We start from the raw sequence: 23,936 nt of genomic DNA, 5'->3' as shown, positions 1-23,936 counted from the left end.
GTAGCTGGGACTATCAGCGTGCATGTCTCTTTTGTGATTTTTTTTTTTTTTCCCCTTTAAGAGACTGGGTCTTAGTATGTTGCCCTGGCTGGGCCCGAACTCCCAGGCTCAAGCAACCTGCCCACCTCAGCCTCCCAAGTAACTGGTATTACAGGTGTGTGCCGATACTCCTGGCTTGGGATTTGCTTTTTCACTCATGTTTATATTTGTGAAATTCATCCACACTGATGTGTATAACTGTTATCCATTTCCATTGTTGTATAACATTCCACCATATGAATATACCGCAATATATTTATTAATTCTCTTACTGATTCACTTTTGGGTTGTTTCCAGTTTGGGGCTATTAAAAGAATGCTGCTGTAAACTTCGTGTACATGTCTCTTGAGACATGCTCCAAAAGTTTCTCTAGGGAATAACCTAGGAGAAGAATTACTAAACAATACTATGCTGTTTTCCAAAATCATCATACCAATTTATACTTCCAACAGCCTGTTGCCTCATGTGCAAGCCAATAGTTTGTGATGTTATATTGATTACTATATTTCTTCAGTTCTAGATGCACATTTGCCCACATATTAACATGTCTAAAATTGGTATGTATTTCAGTCATCATTGGCTAGGAATAGGAAGTTGTCACAGCCAGGTCATGCATCTCATGACTTAAGAATTTTGACAGTCCAGGCCAGTTGCGATGGCTCAAACCTGTAATTCCAGCACTTTGGGAGGCCGAGGCGGACAGATCACTTGAAGTCAGGCGTTCGATACTAGCCTGGTCAATATGATGAAACCGTGTCTCTATTAAAAATACAAAAATTAGCCAAGCGTGGTGGTGCACTCCTGTAATCCCAGCCACTCGGGAGGCTGAGGCAAGAGAATTGCTTGAACCTGGGAGGCGGAGGTTGTAGTGAGGCGGGATTGCATCACTGCACTCCAGTCTGGGTGACACAATGAGACTCCATCTCAAAAAAAAGAATGACAGTCCAGCAGCTTAGAAAAAAAAATGTAGAAATGCAGCATCATCAGTGTTTTTCACAGCAGAAAGGCAGAAGAGACAAAATTGTATGGAAAAAAATCACAGATATTACTCAGAGTAAACTGACAGAAGTTTTACACACACACACACACACACGCACACAGGCCACGATGCCTGGCCAGAGTTTTTTTTAACCTGAATTTAAAATATCAGTACTGATACACTAACCAGCCTTTTTTTTTTTTTTTTTTTTTGAGAGAGGGTCTCACTCTGCAGCCTTGACCTCCAGGGCTCAAATGATCCTCCTATCTCAGCCACCAAAGTAGCTGGGACTAAAGATGCGCACTACCACGCCTAATTTTGGTAGAGATGGGGTTTCACCACGTTGCTTAGCCTGGTCTCAAACTTCTGGGCTCGAGTGATTCACCCACCTCAGTCTCCCAAAGTGCCGGGATTACAGGCATGAGCCACTGTGCCCTGCCAATCTAGCTTTAAACACTAATAATTTCTTCTGCAAGAGAGAGCATATTTTGTTTCCTCCTATAAACGAACATCACTTCAAATGGGCACCACTGAGAACTGAAAGTGCAGGAAACTATTTTTATTCCATTGATAAATAAAAAGGATGTAGTGGAAACTGAGATAGTTGAACTGCCCTAAAATTATGGTATGCTGACTTGGTTGAAAGATTCTTTTTATTAGAAAAGACATATAAATTCATAACTAAAACATTAAAAATTAAGAATAAATGTCTTTGTAGAACAGAGAAGAACATCCAAACAATCTAAGCTTAAACTGAATGACACATTTCAGCCTGGCACATAGTAGGTACTCAGCAAATTTATGTTTCTAGATAAAAGATATCATTACTATCAGATTAAAATAAAGGGGCAAAAACATTTGCATATATGTAAGACTAATCTGTTGAAGTAAGTCAGAGTGAAGACTAGTCTGATTTAAAGTACTGTAAAATGTTGAAAATTTAAAACTATGCCTGGAACCCCAGCTACTTGGGAAGCTGAGGTAGGAGGATCACTCAAGCCCAGGAGTTCAAGATGAGCCTGGGCAATATAGTGAGATCCTGTCTTAAAAATAAGTTTTTTATGAAATTAAAAACTACATCTCTCTGTTATTTTTGTTTGTTTTGAGATGGAGTCTCGCCCTGTCGCCCAGGCTGGAGTGCAATGATGCAATCTCGTCTCACTGTAACCTCCGCCTCCCAGGTTCAAGCAATTCTCCTGCCTCAGTCTCTCAAGTAGCTGGGATTACAGGCGCACGCCACCACGCTCGGCTAATCTTTAGTAGAGACAGGGTTTCATCATGTTGGCCAGGCTGGTCTCGAACTCCTGACCTCGTGATCTGCCCACCTCAGCCTCCCAAAGTGCTGGGATTACAGGCATGAGCCACTGCGCCTGGCTTGTTGTTCATTTTTATGGAATATACATTAAGTTTATATCAATCAAAGCATGCATGCTCTCAATTAATGGTATATTTTATTTAAAACAAATATACCTAATTTCAAACTAACAGGACCTTAAAATTAGTACTGTCTCATTATATTAATGATTTTTTTTCAAGACAGAGTCTTGCTCCGTTGCCCAGGCAAGAGTGCAGTGGTACAATCATAGCTCACTGTAGCCTTGACTTCCCAGGTTCAAGCAATCCTCCCACTTCAACCTCCCAAGTATCTGGGACTACAGCTGTGTGCCACCATGCCCATCTTAATACTTTTGTAAAGACAGGGTCTCACTACATTCTCCAAGTTGGTCTTGAACACCTGGGCTCAAGCAATCCTCCTGCCATGGTCTCCCGAAGTGTTGGGATTATAGGCACGAGCCATCACGCCCAGCCAACGGTATTTTTAAAATCCAGAGGTAGTGGTCGGAGCCAATCCTTGGTCTTACCTTGGCTGCTAACAGAAATAGCACACATACAGAGATGTCCACAGCTTACCTTATTGCGGCATTCCTTCAGCAGGCCCTCTACAAACTTCCAGTTGGTCTGGGCAATCACTGACGGAGAGAGGTTGGACAGTTTGGGCTGGCGAATAGTGCTGCCCATAGTCCTGGCTTCCTGGATGTACTTCTACATCAAACAGAAAAATAAAGACCCCTTGTGTCCAAGTACATAAACCAAAGGTCACCAGTACTGACGGGTGCCTGAAGAGGGCATTATTTTCTCACATTTTCTTTTTTTTTGTTTTTGAGACGAATCTTGCTCTGTTGCCAGGCTGGTGTGCAGTGCCGCGATCTCGGCTCACTGCAACTTCCACCTCCCAGGCTCAAGCGATCCTCCTGCCTCAGCCTCCTGAATGGCTGGGACTATAGACGCATGCCACCACACCTGGCTACTTTTTTGTATTTTAGTAGAGAAGGGGTTTCACCATGTTGGCCAGGATGGTCTTTATCTCCTGACCTGGTGATCTGTCTGCCTCAGTCTCCCAAAGTACTGGATTACAGGCATGAGCCACCGTGCCCAGCTTATTTTCTCGCACTTTCTTAGCTGCCTCTTTCTAGGCTCAGATAGTTAGGAATAGAAAAATTTTAATTTAATTCTTGTATTAAAGGGAAAAACAGATGATTTCTGTCTTAGCAGATGTAAAGCACTCCCTGAATAGTATAATTACCTTTGATTTAAAGATACAAGAGTCAGGCAGGGTACAGTGGCTCATGCCTGTAATCCCAGCACTTTGGGAGGCTGAGGTGGGCAGATCACAAGATCAGGAGTTCAAGACCAGCCTGGCCAACATAGTGAAACTCCATCTTTACTAAAAATACAAAAATTAGCCAGGCGTGGTGGTGCATGCCTGTAATCCCAGCTACTCGGGAGGCTGAGGCAGGAGAATCGCTTGAACTCAGGAGGTGGAGGTTGTGGTGAGCTAAGATTGCGCCACTGCACTCCAGCCTGGGCAACAGAGTAAGACTCCATCGCCAAAAAAAAAAAAAAAAAGATACAAGAGTCCAAAAACACATGACTACAGCAAATCTCAAATCTCTGTGTAACACTGAGAAAATAAGTTCCCCCACCAAGCTGAGAGGAATTTAACTCCTCTTCCCATATCAAAGATATCTACCCTTTCTATCATTAAGTATAAAATTAAGGCCTGGAAAATAAGATTGCACACTCAAAACAACAACTGCAATTATTTTGTATAATGTGCCGGTTATTCTTCTTCATATGTTGTTTAACACAGAACCCACATCAATGCAGTAAAATGCACTCTGATATCCTCTCAGTAGGTTCATGACCAACATTTTTACCCTAAACTTCTCCTTTCCCCCATATTTATTCCAGTGGCATAACTCTGTCCATTCTATCTTATGGCCCCTTAATCTGTCTCTACTACCAACCCACCAAGGTTAGGGTCCAATTACTATTCTTGGACTGCTGTTACCTGTCTCCTAACTTGCTAGCTATCTCCATACCACCCTCCTCCAAAATATTCTGCCCACAGCCTCCTTTACACATTTACACACCAAACTTTAGATCCTGCCATGTCCTCTACTTGAAATGCTCTTCTTACAGCTCCAAGGAGATGAAAAAGAAAAAAAAAAAAAAGAAAAAGAAAAACAGCCAGGAGCAGCGGCTCACGCCTGTAATCCCAGCACTTTGCGGGGCTGAGGCGGGTGGATCACTTGAGCTCCGAAGTTTGAGACCATCCTGGGCAACATGAAGAAATCCTGTCTCTACCAAAAATACAAAAAAAAAAAAAAAAAATTAGCTGGGAATGGTGGTGTGTGCCTGTGGTCCCAGCTACTCAGGAGGCTGAGGTGGGAGGAACGCCTGAGCCTGGGAAACGGAGGTTGCAGTGAGCCAAGATTACACCATTGCACTCCAATCTGGGTGACAGAGTAAGACCCCATCTCAAAATAAAATAAAAGCTCTTCTAACAATCCCATCGTTCTCTAAGGCTTAAAGAGATGCTTACTCCTCTTCCAAATCATCTTGTTTGATGATGACCCCAAGTAGAAGTAACCTCTGCTTTTTCTAATCAGTAATCAAACATTGGTTTGCTCCTCATATGGTCATTTCAAAAGATTATTCTCCTGAAGTTATCTTTCTGTCTGACTTTGCTCCCTTATATCAACTGGTATTCCCTGAGGACAAGACTAACCTCTTTTGTCACCTTTGTATTTCAAAGTGTTTACCTCAGTGATTTTTTTTTTTTTTTTTTTTTGCTTTAGCAAAGAATTCCTTGATACCTCAGTGATACGGTTTGGCTGTGACCCCATCCAAATCTCATCTTGAATTGTAGCTCCTACAATTCCCACATGTTTTGGGAGGGACCCAGTAGGAGGCAATTGAGTCATGGGGGCAGGTCTTTCCCAAGCTGTTCTCATGATAGTGCACAAGTCTCACGAGATCCAATGGTTTTATACGGGAGAATTTCCCTGCACAAGCTCTCTGCCCACTGCCATCCATGTACGACGTGACTTGCTCCTCCTTGCCGTCCACCATGATTGTGAAGCCTCCCCAGCCATGTGGAACTGTAAGTCTATTAAATCTTTCTTTTGTAAATTACCCAGTCTTGTGTATATCTTTATCAGCAACATGAAAACGGACTAATACACTCAGTGATTCTGACCAAGAAAAAGTGGTCAATAAACACTGCTGAAAATAGTAATGAGGAAGTTAGGTGGAAGACAGACTTTTAAAATAACACAAATAACCAAAATTTCTTATGCTACTCTCACAAAAAAAAAAAAATTTCAGTGTAACTATATCCTATAAATCAGCAGTTGAAAATTCATAACCATATCTTACAATTTTAATTTATTCATTAAAAACATAGCAAAGGGAGAATATGTTATTTATTTTCCAATTCACTGAGTTGCCAGACACATGAAAACAGTGTGCCTTCTTGGGTTCTATCTGTGCAAGATGAAAATTATAGGATCTTTTCTCAAAGATAAATTACTGAAATAGGTTTCTGAAGTTAACACTCATTTTCACAACTTCTTTGCAACTAAGTAAGGCACGGTCTACAACCTGAAGTTTATAACTAGAAACTTAAGAAGCAAGTTACAGTAGAGCTGAGAAACTCAGCTTACGAGCAATGAAGATTCAGGAGGTAAATTCAAGAATCTTGTGTTTCCAGGTACCTGATAATAATGTTCCTCTCCTTTAGTCTTTTGAAGAAGGGGGAAAAAAAAAAAGTCAAGATTATCTGTTTTAATTTAAGGTAAGAAACAGCAGGGAAAAAACTCTAACAGAATTAACTTCTTTCTGGGCCGGGTACAGTGACTCACACCTGTAATCCCAGCACTCTGGGAGGCTGAGGCAGGCGGATTACCTGAGGTCAGGTGTTTGAGACCAGCCTGGCCAACATGGTGAAACCCCATCTCTACTAAAAATACATAAATTAGCTGGGCATGGTGGTGGTGCCTGTAATTCCAGCTACTCAGGAGGCTGAGGCAGGGGAATCGCTTGAACCCAGGAGGTGGAGGTTGCAGTGAGCCGAGATCGCTTCACTGCACTCCAGCCTGGGCAATAAGAGCGAAACTCTGTCTCAAACAAAAAAAGAATTTAAAAAAATTAACTTTTTTCCTATACACACACGTGCGCGCGCGCACACACACACACACACACACACACACACACAAAACACCAATTTTTAAAGGATTTCTCCCAAGTTTCAGACTCCTAACTTCTGAGGTTCCTATCAAACTCCCCAGGGAGCATCATGCATGAGTAATTACAACATGGTTAGTAGCTAGCTGGAATTTGTAAAACATCCTACATTCTGATTTGTGATAACCCAGGCCCACCATCAGATATCAGGAACTAGACCTATTATTAACCCTTCTTTATGGGGTGAGGTCAATGCTGAGACATTTGAATCAGACCAGAGAACAGGAAATGAGAAAGAGAAGGAGTGCACAGCATGATAGCAAGGTCATCCTTGTCATTCTTAAGGTATCTTACCTCCCTCTGGTCATTGTCTAAACGCAGGTGTTCTGTGTGCTGCTTCTGCCGATCTTTCCGCCTCCACTGGGCAGGGGCATTCCTTTTCGTCCACCTAACACATCAGCATCAAAGCAGGCAATTAATAATGCCTCACTTAAAAAGCAATGTCAACTAACAGGAGAAAACATGAATGACTAAGAGCCAATGCTGGACACAGGAAATGACCAAGAAGTCACCAGAGACAGCTCAGAGACCTTGAGGAAGAGCAGATTAAAGATGAGTGACTGGACATGAGAGAGATACCTCCTCAGGGAACATGTCTCTCTTGAAACATCTACAAACACTTGACATATAGATCTAAAACTATATTCACTTAACTCTATCTGGGCTTTGATACAGTCATCTTCAAAAGCAACTAATGAGTAATTCTGCTAACTTATCTACTTTTCATTTCAGGCTCTGATTATTTCAACTGCCATTTAATAAATACAATGCTAGCTTGCTGTTGAATGGGATCCAGGCATGAGATGATTTTAACCCATTTGCAGCTTTTTGCAGGTCCTGGACATATGGCGCTATCCCAATCTGCATAGTGGAGGCAGAACTGAAAGACATTCTGTCACATACTTTCTTGTTCAAATAAGCGAACAACCTAGATAGTCTGGGTCTTCTCCATATCTACTTTACAAAATTACACGGTCTTCTGGGGATAACAGCCCTAGCCCAGATACTAGATGACCCTATTATGGCTAGGGAGTTGGATCAGTGATTCCCTGGAGCTGACTCACTTGTTGCTGGCTGGCCCAGTGGAAAGTACATCAGACTGCAGCTTAGGGAAGAAGCCCGGCTCATATTTCCCTTGTCCAATCTTCATGTCAAGTAAATGTGGGTGAACTGCAGTATGGTCAATTTTTGCCAGACGTAGTTCAATTGCTTTCTCTGGATGAGAATACAAACACATACACACATAAATACACACACAAATCAAGTCAAACATTTTTTTTAAATCTAGCTACTCTTCCATTTCCAGCCAAGATGGAGTAAAAGGGAATGATTTTCCTGCAAATAGGAAAAAACCCATGCAAAATATATAAAATGATAAATTTCAAAACACTGGACATCACGCAATGAAGGACAGGAACCCTGAGAAACAGGTAACAAATGAGGTAACCCCTAGAACTATCCTAGCTAACTGCTTAGAGACAGCTTCCAGGCTGTGGCTTAGGGAGGGAGGTCTAGGCAGAGACTGGTGGACTCCCTGAGTTAAGGAGACCAAGGTGGCTAGAGTTCATATGAATGGTACCAGGGAAGACAGAGAATCCAGGGGATCTGCAGGGTATTCAGCAGGGTAATGGGTCAGTTCACACAAGTGAAGAAACTACTCAAGGCTGGAGAAAGAATCATTGGAAAGGATTAGGAGAAACAATACAAAATGCTCACACGGGGCTGGGAATAATGCCTGTCCCCACCTGCCAGACTAGAAAACCTAATCACTCATGGGGCACTGAGTAATGTACTCAGAGGGCCATGCCTCGGTAGTGGAGAATTAATCACAGCCTGAAGGATTCTCTGGTCCTGCCAGAGGAAAACACAAAGGAAAAAGGAAAACACAAAGAAATCGAATTATTTCTAAGTAACTTAACTACATCCCAGAACAAAGATTGAGAATATTTATAGGAATATAGAAGTATCCAGGACTCAAATAGTGAAATTCACAGTGTCTGGCATCTAATCAAAGATTACCAGGACCTGGTAGCTTACACCTGTAATCCCAGCACTTTGGGAGGCCAAAGTGAGGGTATCATTTAAGGCCAGGACTTCAAGACCAGCCTGGGCAACACAGTTTTTGAGACCTCATCTCGTAAAAAAAAAAAAAAAAAAATGAGCCAGACATGGTGGCATACACCTTTATTCCTAGCTATTCAGGAGGCCGAGGCCAGAAGATCACTTGAGCCCAGGAGTTTAAGGTTACGGTGAGCTATAATTGCACTACTGCTCTCCAGCCTGGGCAACAAAGCAGAACCTCTTAAAAACAAACAAACAACAACAACAAAAAATCAGAAACATAGAACTCAAACGTCTGAAGGTGAAAGCTGTGGAGATGAAAAATACACAGGCTGGGTTAAAAGCACACTCAACAATGCAGGAGAAAAACTAAGTGGGCCTGAAGCCATAGCAACAGAAATTATCCCAAAGAAGTCACAGAGGAAGAGAAAAAGCTGTTGCCATTAAAAGAGTATCAGTGGTGCTGGGATAATTTTACGCAATCCCAGATACTACACATATGTGTAACTGCAGTCCCTAAGGTAGGGATGGGGACAATAGAAAAATTACTGGAAGAAATACTGGCCAGAATTTTTGCAAATTTGATGTAAACAAAAAAATCCACAGATCTAAAAAGCACAATGAACCGCAAGAACAAGAGTCATGAAGGAAACTACACCAAGTCACATCATAATCAAATTGCTCAAAATCAGTGATAAAAAGAAAATCTTAAAATCTGCTAGAGAAAGTAGACATTTTGCATATAGAGAAGATCAAAATTAAGGATGACAGCAGATTTCTTATCAGAAAACAATGGAAGTATGATATGGTTTGGCTCTGTGTCTGCACCCAAATCTCACCTTGAATTGTGATAATCCCCATGTGTGGTGGGAGGGACCCAGTGTGAGGTAATTGAATCACAGGGGCGATTTCCCTCATGCTATTCTCGAAATAGTGAGTGAGTTCTCACAAGATCTGATGGTTTTATAAGCATCTGGCATTTGCCCTCCTGGCACTCATTCTTTCTCCTGCTGTGCTGTGAAGAGGTGCCTTCCACCATGCTTTTAAGTTTCTTGAGGCATTCCCAGCCATGTGGAACTGAGTCAATTAAACCTCTTTCCTTCATAAATTACCCAGCCTTGGGTATGTCTTCATAGCAGCATGAGAATAAACTAATTACAAAGTGAGAAGACAGAGGAGCAACATCTTTTTTTTTTTTTTTTTTTGAGACAGGGTCTCATTCTGTCGCCCAGGCTAGAGTGCAGTGGTGCGATCTTGGCTCACTACAACCTCCACCTTCTGGGTTCAAGCAATTCTTGCACCTCAGCCTCCTGAGTAGCTTGGACTACAGGCACATACTATCATGCCTGGCTAATTGTGTGCGTGTGTGTGTGTGTGTGTGTGTGTGTATGTTTAGTAGCAACAGGGTTTCACCATGTTGGCCAGGCTGGTCTCAAACTCCTGACCTCAAGTGATCCACCCACCTGGGCCTCCCAAAGTGTTGGGATTACAGGTGTGAGCTACCGCGCCTGGCCTGGAGCAACACCTTTAGAGTACTGAAAGGAAAAAACTATTAACCTATACTCAGGGAAAATACCTTTCAAAGACAAAAGAATTACAAAAGCTGAAAGAATTCATCACCAGCAGATCTACACTACAAGAAATGTTAAAGGAAGTCCTTCTGGCAGTAGGAAAATAATATCAGACGGAAGTATGGATCTACAGAAAAGAAAGAAGAGCACCAGAAATGCTAACTACACAGTTAATGTATTAGATTTTGTACTTATTATTTAAATCTCTTTAAAAGGCAATTGACTGTTTAAACAAAAATGACCATGTAGTGTGAGGTTTATGACATATGTAAAAATAAAATAAATGACAATACCACATAGGCTAGGAAGAGAGAAACGGAAATAGAGTTTTGTGAAGTTCTTTTCTGTTGTTGTTTAGAGACAGGGTCTCATCATGTGACCCAAGTTGACTCAAACTCCTGGGCTCAGGCAATCCTCCCCCTTCAGCCTCCCAAACAGTGGGACTATGGGAGAACATGACTGTGCCTGGCAGTTCTGTACAGTTCTTATACTATGTGGAAAGTGATATTATATCACCTAAAAGTAGACTGTGATAAGTTAAATGTGTACTATAAATCCTAAAGCAATAGCTAAAATAACACAAGTTATAGCTAGTAAACCAATAAAGCAGATAAAATGAAATCATAAAAAAATGGAAAATATTCAATTAGTACACAAGAGGGCAGAAAAAGAAGAAAAGGGAACAAAGAACAGATGGGACAAATAAAAAACAAACAGCAAAATGACAGGCTTAAACCCAGCAATCTCAATAATCACATTAAATGTACATGGTTTAAAGACCTCAGTTAAAAATCTGAAACTGTCAAATTGGATAAAAATGCAAAACCCAATTACATGCTGCCTACAATAAATACCCTTTAAATATAAAAACAGAAATAGATTAAAAGTAAAATAATGAAAAAGACATACCATGTTAGCACTAGTCAAAAGAAAGCTGGAGTAGTTATTAATATCCAACAAAATAGATTTCACAGTAAAGAATATTACTCTGAATAAAGAAGGCTATTTCTATATATTTTTTTTAAAAATAAAAATTAGCCAGGCATGGTGGCACACATCTATTGTCCTAGCTACTCGGGAAGCTAAGACAAGAGGATCCCTTCAGCCCACTACTTCAAAGTTACAGAAAACCATGACCACACCACTGCACTCTAGCCTGAGCAACAGAGCAAGACCCCATCACCATTTAAAAAAAAAAAAAGGAAAAAATATAATTCACCATATTAACAAACTAAAGCTAAAAACCATATAATTACCTCAATAGAGATACAGAAAAAATATTTGACAAAATTCAACATCCACCTCAGATAAAAACTCTGAACAAGCTAGTAAGATCCTTAACTGATAAAGGTTATCTATGAAAAACTTACAGGTAACATCATTCTTACAGTAAATGCTTTCCCCCTAAAGTCAGGAATAAGATGCCCACTCTCACCACTTCTATCTGACTTCGTACTAGAGGTTCTAGCCAGTGTAATACAGCCAAAAAAAAAAAGAAAGAAAGAAAAGGAAAAGAAATAAAAGGCATCCAGGGTGGTGGAAAGGAAAAGTAAAACTATCATTATTCACAGGTGATGTGACTGTCTATGTGGAAAATCTGATGGATGTACAAAAAAGCTATTAAAAGTAACTTTAGTATGGTTGCAGGACACAATATAAATATATAAAATTATGCTATTATAGTTATATATACTAGCAATGAACAATCAGAAATTAAAATTAAGAAAGCAATACAATAGTACCAAATTATATAACACAAAACAATTTAAAATAACACCAAAAAATATGAACTACTTAGGGAAAAATCTGATAAGACATACGAAACCTGTACCCTGAAAAGTACATAATGCTGTTGAGAAAAATTAAAGATGACCTAAATAAATGGAAAGATAAGCCATGTTAACGGATCAGAAGACTTGGTACTGTTAGGATGTCAAATATCCATCAAAATCTCAGAAGGCTTCTTTGTAGAAGTTGGCAAGTTGACTCTAAATATGTATGGAAATACAAAGAACCCAGAATAGTCAAAACAACTTTGAAAAGAAGAACAAAGTTAGAAGATTAACACTACTTGATTTCAAGATTTAATATAAGCTACAGTAATCATTTAATATAAGCTCCAGCAATCAAGACAGTGTGGTATTGGTATAAATGTAGACCAACAGATCAATGAAACAGAACAGAGAATCCAGAAGTAGACTAACACATATACTAACTAACAACATTTTGACAAAAGCATAAAGGCAATTCATTAGAGAAAGGATAGTCTTTTCAATAGATGAATATCTATATGAAAAACAAAAATGGACCCATAACTTACACTACTTATAAAATTAACTTGAAATGGATCAGAGACCTAAATGTAAAACCTAAAACTATAAAACTTCTATAAAACTCTATAAAACTTCTACAGGGAAATATAGGGGAAAATCTCTATGTGACTTTGGTAGGGCAAAAATGTCTTAGATACAATAAAAGCATAATCCAACTGATAAATTAGGCCTCATCAAAATAAAAGACTTTGTTCTCAAAAAGACACTGTTAAGAGAAATTAGGCACACACAAATCAAAATCACATCTCCCTTACATTTTCTAGTCTTCTCTCTTTACCTGTCAGCCCCTGTTCCAGGACCCTCATTAAGATGACAGTCCTTTTGGCAAAGGTTCGAGGACAAGTTGTCCATGCAATTAGACTACTTTAACTCAGGACATAGGATCCTGAACTAGAAAATACAAGACTTTGAACTAGAAAATGCAAGACTTTGTCTAAACTGTCAGCAGTTATATGTTCAAAGGCTAGAAACAAGCCTGGCATATTCATTCATTTGGCAAAGATTTCTTGAAGACTTGCTATACGTTCGGCATCTAGTAGGTAGCTACAAAATGCGGCAAATGAATGATGAAAATATACAAAAATGCCTTAACAAGGACACTGAACATCCTGCAGGAAGTGAATACACCACTTAATCTAATGCTTCAAGCTGAAACCATTCTCTAGCTAAACTGATGTAGATGAGTTCTCTAAACAAAAGGACATGTTCAATCATTTGTGTAGATTACAACATACCTATGTGCTGGGTAAAATGCTAGAAGAATGGGGGTAAGAAAATGAGTAAATACAGTCTCTGCTCTTAAGTTGTTCCCTAATAATGATAGCTATAAAAATTAGAGATTGAGTAAAAGCATGCACAAAGCACCACAGGAACACAGAGGAAGAATCAACTGACTCAGTCTGGGAGCATCAGAGAAGGCTTCATAGAGAAGGAAACATATCTGCTAGGTTTTTGTGGCAAATACCATCAACTGCTTACTCATAATTCATTCACCCCTTCTTTCTTGCTTATAGACCTTCATACTGTTCAGGGTAACGTTACACCCAGTTCAATGTTCACTTTCACAGCTTCCCATGCACTTGAGGGTGATCATATAACATGATTTTGGCCTATGAGACAATGAAAGTTGTTAGAAATTTCTGGGAAAGCTTTTGCTTTCTGATAAAAGTGGGAAAGTAGGCCGGGCACAGTGACTCATGCCTATAATCCTAGCACTTTGGAATGCAGAGTGCTTGAGCCCAAGAGTTCGAGGCCAGCCTGGGCAACATGGTGAGACTCTGTCTCTACAAAATATAAAAAATTAGCTGGGTATGGTGGTATGTGCCTACAGTCCTAGCTACTTGGGAGGCTGAGGTGAGAGAATTGCTTGAGCCTGGGAAGTCAAGGCTGTGGTGAGCCATAATTGCACCACTACCCTTCAGCCTAAGCAACTGAGTGAGACCGACCCTGTCTCAAAAAAAGAAAAAAAAAGGTGGAATGGCGAATATAGCTGACATCAACCTTCCCCTCTTCTTGCCTCGAATGTGAATATGAAAAGCTTCTGGGGCTGGGTGTGGTGGTTCATGTGTGTAATGCCAACACTTTGGGAGGCCAAGACAGGAGGATCACTTGAGCGCAAAAGTTCAAGACCAGATGGAGCATAGCAAAACCTTGTCTCTACCAAAAAAAAATTTTTTTTAATTAGCCAGGCATGGGAGCACATGCCTGTAGTCCTAGTTGCTTGGGAGGCTGAGGCAAGAGAATCACTTGAGCCAAAGAGTTCAAAGTTGCAGTGAGCTATGTTCACACCACTGCATTTTGGCCTGGGTGACAGAGAGAGACCCTGTCACACACACACAGAAAAAAGGGCAGAAAAGAAAGAGCTTCTGTAACCATGAGGCTTTCATTGACATCCTTTAAAAAACAACAACGAGGCAATAGTATGACCATAAAAGCCAACAACAAGGATTCACTGAATAAAAAGACAGAATCTCAGTTCTTGATTACATTGTTGAGCAGCTGAGCCAACACCAGCAACCACCAATTCTGTACTTCTTGCTAATATAAGAAAAATAACCCCCATTTGTTTAACCCACTGCTGATTAGGGTCTCTATTACATACAATGAGATCCATTCCTAACTAACAGTGTTAAAGGATGAGAAGAAGATAACCAGGCAAAAAAAAAAAAAAAAAAAAAAAACGAAGAAGATTACAGGCAATGGGAATCACATATGCAAAGGCAGAAACAGAGAAAGAGGCTGGCATATTTAGGAAAAGGGACATGTTAATGACATAATCCAAGAGGCTAGAATGTATAGTTCCAAGGAGGCCTTACCTGCTTCATCCACTGTGGTACACTTCTGGTACATGGATGTACGGAGAGTAGGTGTCCGAACATTCAACAGCCTGATCTTGTCAACTCGGGAATCAAATACCCGGAGCACAGGGTCTTTATCATCATCATCATGACACATTATTTTGTTGTCAATGAAAGATGCAAACATCTGGGTCTCCAGGAATCTTGAGAGGAAGGGCAAGTAGGGCTCAGGCTGATCTGACAGAAAAGATGCCTGGTGGGACCAAAAAGAAGCAGTAATTGACAGGGAAAAGGGTAATGTCAATGTGCCTGAGGAATCCAGTAGGTTAATTATTCTCTGGAGCTGCCTAGGTCTTTAAGAAAAACAAGCTGCAAAATCTCTACATTTAAAAAACAAAACAAAACAAAAACACTCATGTAAGTTCAGGTATCTTGAAACTTTGACACTGGAACAAACTCACTTGGGTAATCTACTGAGTCAACCAATCTTCCCAGAATCCTGATGTTCACTCTACATGTATATCTTTGTCTTAAGAGGATCCCTTTGGCTGAAGGTAAATCATCTGATAATAATAATCAGCACATCTATTCATAAGCGACAAGACCTATTTTATCAACATCAAATGGACCAACATCAAATGGACCATAAACTTGTTTCCAGCGTATAATAATCTTCCATTACTACTTCAAGTAATTTTCCACTACTTCTTCAAGACATAACTGGCAAGTTCTCATTCCTCACCACCTCCCAAGCAGGATTACACTCACTTTATCAAAGTTTTGCATCTGCTCCCTGTTGGTAAACCAGGATTCCTTATCCTGGCTGGGTTGGATGACAAACACCTCATAATCTGCAAACATCTGAGTGAAACGATTTGCAAAAACTTCCCGGATCTGAATGTTTAGCTGGTAAATCCTGAGTTCTTCTTCATCACACTGAACTTTGAGATCCTTATTGCTGCTGGGGTCTTCACGCACTTCCAACTAAAGAAAAAGAAAAAGCAATTGAGAACACACACACTTTTTCCTTTTAACCCAAGGAATACAATTCCTGATTTTTTTATCTGATTTTTTTCCAGTGCTCATTTACTTAGTAGCAAATCATGAGAACAAAAGAGGAAAAACTGGAATAAATAAATAAATAAAAGGAAAGAGACTCAGACATGAAGGAGAGAAAAATCAAAGAGTTTCACTTAAAGATATCCAACAACTCAATGAAAGTGGAGATAAGATCTTTATGGGCAGAGAGACATTCTGCCATGAAAGAAAAGGTGCTAATTATCTCAAAGGTCAGGGAGAAAGGAAGGAATATGGGAGGTCAATTTAACAAAGCAATGAGGTTAAATTCTGGCTCTCTTGATTTTTTATTTTTTCCCTTATATCACTTTACTTCTTTCTGCAAAAAAAAAAATCTTTTGTTTTTGTTTTTTGTTTTGAGACAGAGTTTCGCTCTTGTTGCCCAGGCTGGAGTGCAATGGCACCATCTCAGCTCACCGCAACCTCCGCCTCCCGGGTTCAAGTGATTATCCTACCTCACCCTCCCCAGTAGCTGGGATTACAGGCATGCACCACCACGCCCGGCTAATTTTGTATTTTTAGTAGAGACGGGGTGTCTCCATATTGGTCAGATTGGTCTTGAACTCCCAACCTCAAGTGATCCTCCCACCTCAGCCTCCCAAAGTGCTGGGATTACAGGAGTGAGCCACCACATCCAGCCCAGAAAACCTTTCTCATTTCACCAAATATTTCTCTGTTCCTCTTTAACTGCCCATGATTTTTGAAAAATATCTACTCTACCAGGCAGGAAAAAATCTACTCTACTAAAGCAGAAAAAATGAAATATTTCACTAAAACACAGCCCAACAAGATTATTACATTGGTCCATTGGTTTATAAGTAACTTATAAAAGTAATTTAACAGTGAGAATTCAAGAGGACCAGATTCTAGACTCAGTTCAGCTACGTACTAGGCATTTAATCTTTAGGCAAAACACTTAGGCTCTCTAAGCCTTGGTTTCTTTGGCTATAAAACAGTTAATACTTGTTCTGTCTGCCTTAGGTTGCTGTGAAACTCAAAGGGCAATGGATCTAAAAGAGATCTGGGCCTGGCACAGTGGCTCATACTTATAATCCCACCACTTGGGGAGGCCAAGGCTGGAGGACTGCTTGAGCCCAGAAGTTTGAGACTAGCTGAGCATCATAGTGAGACCCTGTCTCTAAAAAAAAAAAAAAAAAAAAAAAATCAATTGTGTGTGGTGGCATGAACCTGTGGTCCCAGCTACTTGAGAGGCTGAGGCAGGAGGATCACCTGAGCCCAGAAGATTGAGGCTGCAGTGAGCTGTGACCGTGCCACCACACTCCAGCCCGAGCGACAGAGTAAGAACCTCTCTCAAAAAATAAAAGAGGTCTGAACACTAAGATTACTATCACGCTCTCTCCAATCACTCTGCTGTAGTGTTCACATAGAATGATGGCAGACTCTCCTGGATGTTCAAAGGAGAAGCTACCCAGATTTAGATTAAAGTAGTATTTACTAGGATAACATCTGCCAGATGGAATTCAGAGTCCCCCATACAGAACATTCTTTCACTGCTCACAAATATGACTTGTCCAAAACTGGGTGCTTTCTCATCCCACACTTTACTTCACCAGGACAGCACCCTAGCACAGATCACACATGTCACAGACTCATATACACATCTTACCTTTTCCAGGCTCACCCCAGTCCTCTTGACCAAGGCTTGCAGCCGGGCAATAGTTTCATTCTCCTTAAGAAGCTCATAGGAATGCAAAGGGGAGCCAGCAATGTTCCCATTCCTCTTGTCTGAGACAAGCTCAGAGGCCCGAAGCCTCTTCAACTTGGAGGCACTCTCACTGCAATGAAGATTCCCTTCAGGGGGAATTCCAAATGCCATGAGAATCTCAGAGACTTCCTGGACAAACTCCAATTTGTTGGGAAACTGTGGCAAGTCCTCTGGCAACTCAATGAAGTGGTTGTCAATGTCCACAAAGCAGAGGTTAGCCTGGAAGTCAAAACAGGATGAGGAGTATGAATAACTCCAGAGCATTACAGGAAGAAGTTTTAGAAAGGTTAGTGAACAAGAGGGCAAAGACAAAACACCTGAAATGGCTATATTTGAGATATGGTGTAAGGAAGACAGGGCTCAGAAATAATACAGACTTGAGTTCCAATCTTATCCTGCCACATTCTGGTTGTGTGACCTTAGGAAAGTTACTTAACCTTTCTGATTCTATTTCCTTAGTTGTAAAACGGAGATAAAGAGATAAACAATTTATGTTAGAGTGGTGAAGATTTTACAACATCATAGGTGTTTAGCATCAAACACATTTTATAATATCATAGATGTTTAGCATCAAACACAAAAGTCTCACACATGATAAACACTCATTGCAGGCACAGTGGCTCAAATCTGCAATGCCAACACTCTGGGAGGCTGAGATGGGCGGATCACTTGAACCCAGACTGTTGCCTAGTTGTTGTTCTCCATGTTGCCCAGACTTGTCATGGCAACATGGGGAAACTCCGTCACTACAAAAAAATGCAAAAATTAGCCAGGGGTGGTGGCATGCACCTACAGTCCCAGCTACTTGAGAGGCTGAGGTGGGAGGGATCACCTGAGCCCAAGAAGCCGAGGCTCCAGTTAGCCGTGATCACACCACTGCACTCCAGCCTGGGCAACAGAGTGAGACTCTGTCTCAAAAAATAAAAAAATAAATGCCTGGTGAATTTGTGAATTCTACACTCAGTGAAAAGAACCCTAGGAATGAGTTCAAAAAGTCTAGGTTCCAGATCTGACTCTGTTATGATCCCCCTCTATGACCCTGGATATACCATTCTCTCTTTCTGAGGCTCAGTCTTAATTTGTAAGGTTTAGTGGCTGATCTTGGTTCTTTCTGTGCTTCCTTCTGGATTTAAAATTGCTTCTGAGAGAATGTAAAGAGATAGTGCTCATACACTGCTGAGGAGGTAGATAATCTGGATTAACAAACAATTTAGGGGCCAGGAGCAGTGGCTCCTGCCTGTAATCCCAGCACTTTGGGAGGCCAAGGCAGATCACCTGAGGTCAGAGGTTTGAGACTAGACTGGCCAACATGGTGAAACTCCATCTCTACTAAAAGTACAAAAAGCAGCCAGGTGTGGTAGGCACCTGTAATCCCAGCTACTCGGGAGGCTGAGGCAGAATAATTGCTTGAACCTGGGAGGTAGAAGTTGCAGTAAGCTGAGATTGTGCCACTGCACTCCAGCCTGGGCAACAGAATGAGACTCCCTTTCAAAAAACAAACTAACAAAAAAAACCCACAGTAACGTGGCAGTATCTAGCTATCCCTATTTTACAGACAAAACTGACACAGAGAGGTTAAGTAACATGTCAAAAGTCACACAGTTATTAACTAGTAGAGCTGGGACTTGAACTCAGTTACCCTGACTTCAGTCATAATCTTGAGTTCTTAACCACCTACTCTTCTCCTCTTTAGAGGTCTTGTACATTAAATTTAAATACTTTGTAGTTTAACAATGGTATACTATTCCACCATAAAAATGAATGAAATCCTGTCATTCATGGCAATATGGAGGAGCCTGAAGGATATTATGTTAAGTGAAATAAGCTAGGCACAGAAAGATAAATACCACATGTTCTCACTTGTATGTGGGAGCTAAATATGTTGATCTCACTGAAGTAGAGAATAGAAGAGTGGTTACCAGAGACTGGGAAGGGTGGCAAGGAGGAGGAATAGAAAGAGATTGATTATCCAATACAAAATTATAGCTAGACAGGAGGAATGCAGTCTTCTATAGCACTGCAGGGTGACTATACTCAACAAAAATTTGTTGTACTTTTTCAAGTAGCTAGAAGAGATGATTTTGAATGTTACCAATACAAATTTTAAAAAAAAGGTTTGAGATTATGGATATGCTAATCACCATTTGATCATTACATACACCCACATCTGATCATTACATACATGTACTGAAATATACCATACCCTGTAAATATGTATAATTATGTGTCAATAAAAATATGTGTGTGTACATATATATTTAAATACTTTGTAGTTCTTGTCCCTGTTGGAATGTTCTTGCAGGTATAAATTATAAAAGTCTTTCACTTTTTCATATTTATCTTATATTCATGAACCTGTTCTAGCCAAGACAACATTTCCTTCATTGCAGCACATTATTAAATGCTTAAGGGTGCTTCTGTTCCATTCATGTAACAGGGATAATACTATTACCTACATCACAGATTTGTTTTGAGAATTATATGACAATAAATGTCAAGGATTTAGCACAGTGCCAGGCACACAGTACATAATAAATGTTAATCGACATTGTTATAATCATCATGAAATATACAATCTGAATGGACATATATACAATATTAATGGATAGAAAAAATCCATAAGATGCTAATAATCCCAAATTTACTTGTTAATTTAATGTAAATATTTCCAAAATCTCAGCAAGATTTTTTTCTGAAGGGTGTTATCTAATGACTAATTCTGAATTTTGTCTGGAAGAATAAGAGAAAAAAATAGCCACGACCATTGAAGGGAGACTTGCCTTACTAGATTCTAAAATAGACGAAAACTATAATCCACTAGAAAAGATCTTGAATAGACTTGAATATAGCCTGAATATTTGTCCCCGCCCAAATCTCATATTGAATTGTAATCTCCAGTGCTGGAGGTGGAGCCGGGTGGGAGGTGTTTTGGTCATGGGGGTGGATCCCTCATGGCTTGGTGCTATCTTTGTGACAGTGAGTTCTCAAAAGGTCTGTTAATTTAAAAGTGTGTGGCACCTCCCAACCACTCTCTCTCATGCTCCTGCTCTGGCCATGTGACATCCCTGCTTCCCATTCACCTTCAGCTATGATTGTGAGCTTCCTGAGGCCTCCCCAGAAGCCAAGCAGATGCCGGCACCATGCTTTCTATAAAGTCTGCAGTACAATAAGCTAATTAAATCTCTTTTCTTTAAAAATTATCCAGTCTCGCTACTGTAGTCCCAGCTACTTGGGAGACTGAGGCAGGGGAATCGCTTGAACCTGGGAGGTGGAGGTTGCAGTGAGCCGAGATTGCGCCACTGCACTCCAGCCTAGCGACAGAGAGGGACTCCATCTCAAAAAAATATATATATATATGTGTGTGTGTGTGTGTGTATCCATATATCCATATATATATCCATATATCCATATATATCTATCTCCAGTCTCAGGTATTTCTTTATAGCAATACAAGAATGGCCTAATGCAAGATCCATGCATTGTAGATGAATTTTTCAACAAATGTTTTGGGGACAAATGCTGTCCATTTAAAAAGGTTAACATAGGCCGGGCGCGATGGCTCACACCTGTAATCCCAGCACTTTGGGAGGCCGAGGCAGGCGGATCACCTGAGGTCAGGAGATCTAGACCAGCCTTACCAACATGGAGAAACTTCACCTGTACTAAAAATACAAAATTAGCCAGGGATGGTGGCACATGCCTGTAATCCCAGCTACTTGGGAGGCTGAGGCAGAAGAATCGCTTGAACCCAGGAGGCAAAGGTTGCAGTGAGCCAAGATGGCACCATTACACTCCAGCCTGGGCAACAAGAATGAAACTCCATCTCTAAATAAATAAATAGGTTAACATAATACTATACTCAAAAATAAAATTTGAGGCTGAGTGCAGCGGCTCACGCCTGCAATCCCAGCATTCTGGGAGGCTGAGGTGGGCGGATCGCTTGAGGCCAGGAGGAGTTCGAGACCAGCCTGGCCAACATGCCAAAACCCCATCTCTACTAAAAACACAAAAATTAGCCAGGCATGACAGTGCACACCTGTAATCTCAGCTACACGGGAGGCTGAGGCACGAGAATTGTTTGAACCCAGGAGGCATGGGTTGCAGTGAGCTGAGATCATGCCACTGTACTCCAGCCTGGGTGACAGACTGAGACTCTGTTTCAAATAAATAAATAAAAATTGAGAGATGTTGAAAATTTAATTTTAAAAGCCACTTTTATGTTTTAAAAATAGTCTTATGGGCCGAGCATGGTAGTTCACACCTATAATTTCAGCACTTTGGGAGCCTGAGTCCAGGAGCTCAAGACCAGCCTATGCAACATAGCAAGACCTCGTCTCTACTAAAAATTTTAAAAGTAGCTGGGTATGGTAGCACACGCCTGTAATTCCAGCTACTTGGATGGCTGAGAAGGACTGCTTGAGCCCAGGAGTTCAAGGTTGCAATGAGCTATAACTGCACCACTGCACTCCAGTCTGGGCAACAAAGTGAGACTCTGTCTAAAAAAAAAAAAAAAAAAAAACAGGAAAAAATCTGTTAGAGGTACATACTGAATATATCTGGATGGCAAAATAATACTGTGTAAGATTTGCTTTAAAATAATCCACGAGGTGGAGTGGAGAGGAGGATTTACACAGAAGAGTAGCCATGAGTTGATGACTGGCAGAGGTTGTAGTGAGCTGAGATGGCACCACTGCACTCCAGCCTAGGCAACAGAGCAAGACTCCATCTCAACAAAAAAGAAAGAAAGAAAGAAAGAATTGGGCTAAAGGAGGGAGTGGTAAAAAGGCAAATTACTAGACTCATACAATAGCCTCGTGCTGTTTCCTCCCACTATACTGACGGGCTCTGGCACACAGAAGTACTTACAAAATACTAGCAACTCCTCATACATCCTCTTTCCTCAGCTGATGAGGGATTAGTTCTTACATAACAGCTTTGGGGAGAGTAGCCTGGAAGAGGTATTGAACCCCAAGTGATCAGTTTTACTTTGTTAACCTCCTGCCTTGTTGAGAGGGATTATGGGTAGAGTTAGCTGCTCTGAGATAGTGATCACATGGATCCCCCAAATCCCAAGAAGTCTCCCAAATATCTTCCACTCAAGGTCACAATGATCTTTCCCAATGCTCAGTTCCTAATGTCAAAAAACAGCCAGCTATAAATGCCAAAAAACAGCCAGCCAGTCTATCCTCATGTTATTCATTGAAAAGAAGTTCAACACACAGATGACTGGGAAAAAGCTATTGAAGGAGTGTCCTGAGAAAATGGGGGGAAAGTAGGAAAGAAGGGTCCAAGACAGAAAAAAAATGGTACCCCTTTAATATCCTTTGCTTAATTCTGTAATACAGCTGTGGATGAAATGCCTCCTTCCTGAACTCAGACAACGAAGCTCCAAAGAGAAGCATAAGACAAAGGATGCCTCACAAAGGCAGCTCAGCACTTTCACTTGCTCAGAGCCAGCTGAGCTCATGTGCTGGTACAAAAAGGAACAAAAAGCTTTTTACAGACTTCTGATGCCCAAAGACGGCAGTAACTGATGAATTCTGATTTGGGGGACTAGGAAATGTACACTCTCTGTCCCTCTGGAGAAAGACCTTTTTATAAACCAAGCTTGCCCCACCTTACTACCTTGATGATGCCCCCTTACACAGTCCCAGGTGAATTTCCCCAGCCCTGCCGGATATGGTTTGGCTGTGTCCCTACCCAAATCTCATCTTAAATTCTCACATGTTGTGGGAGGGACCTGGTGGGTGATAGTTGAATCATGGGGGCAGGTCTTTCCCATACTGTTCCTGTGATAGTGAGTAAGTCTCAAGAGTTCTGATGGTTTTATAAGGGGAAGTTTCCCTGCACAAGTTCTCTCTTTGCCTGCTGCCATCCATGTAAACGTGACTTGCTCGTCCTTGCCTTCCGCCATGATTGTGAGGCTTCCCCAGCCACGAGGAACTGTTAAGTCCATTAAACCTCTTTTTCTTTCCACTCTCAGGTATGTCTTTATCAGCAGCATGAGAAAAGACTAATATATTTAATTGGTACCAGTAGAGTGGGGTGCTGCTTAAAAGATACCCAAAAATGTGGAAGCAACTTTGAAACTGGGTATCAGGAAGAGGCTGGAACAGTTTGGAGGGACCAGGAGAAGACAGGAAAATGTGGGAAAGTTTGGAACTCCCTAGAGACTTGTAGAATGGCTTTGACCAAAATGCTGATAATGATAATGATATGGACAATGAAATCCAGGCTGAGGTGGTTTCAGATGGAGATAAGGAA

The 23,936-nt window shown here is 40.8% G+C and overlaps 1 protein-coding gene across 3 annotated transcripts in view; it reads right to left on the bottom strand.

The window, feature by feature from the left end:
• The window catches only part of DENND5A (DENN/MADD domain containing 5A), a 67,648-nt gene that overhangs the window by 24,685 nt on the left and 19,027 nt on the right, over positions 1-23,936 (bottom strand). For all 3 annotated transcript variants that reach the window (XM_012000227.1, XM_012000228.1, XM_012000229.1), the window contains exons 5-10: positions 17,574-17,891; positions 15,638-15,853; positions 14,888-15,122; positions 7,672-7,822; positions 6,902-6,995; positions 2,930-3,061 (exon numbers count right to left, since the gene is read on the bottom strand). In XM_012000227.1, coding sequence (XP_011855617.1) covers positions 2,930-3,061; positions 6,902-6,995; positions 7,672-7,822; positions 14,888-15,122; positions 15,638-15,853; positions 17,574-17,891 — 1,146 coding nt within the window. The remainder of the gene's footprint in view (positions 1-2,929; positions 3,062-6,901; positions 6,996-7,671; positions 7,823-14,887; positions 15,123-15,637; positions 15,854-17,573; positions 17,892-23,936) is intronic.

Source organism: Mandrillus leucophaeus, unplaced genomic scaffold (assembly GCF_000951045.1).
Source record: "Mandrillus leucophaeus isolate KB7577 unplaced genomic scaffold, Mleu.le_1.0 Scaffold622, whole genome shotgun sequence".
NCBI classification, from domain to species: Eukaryota; Metazoa; Chordata; class Mammalia; order Primates; family Cercopithecidae; genus Mandrillus; species Mandrillus leucophaeus.
The sequence above is the reverse complement of the archived record's forward strand: the minus strand, read 5'-3'. Positions and strand labels throughout refer to the sequence as shown.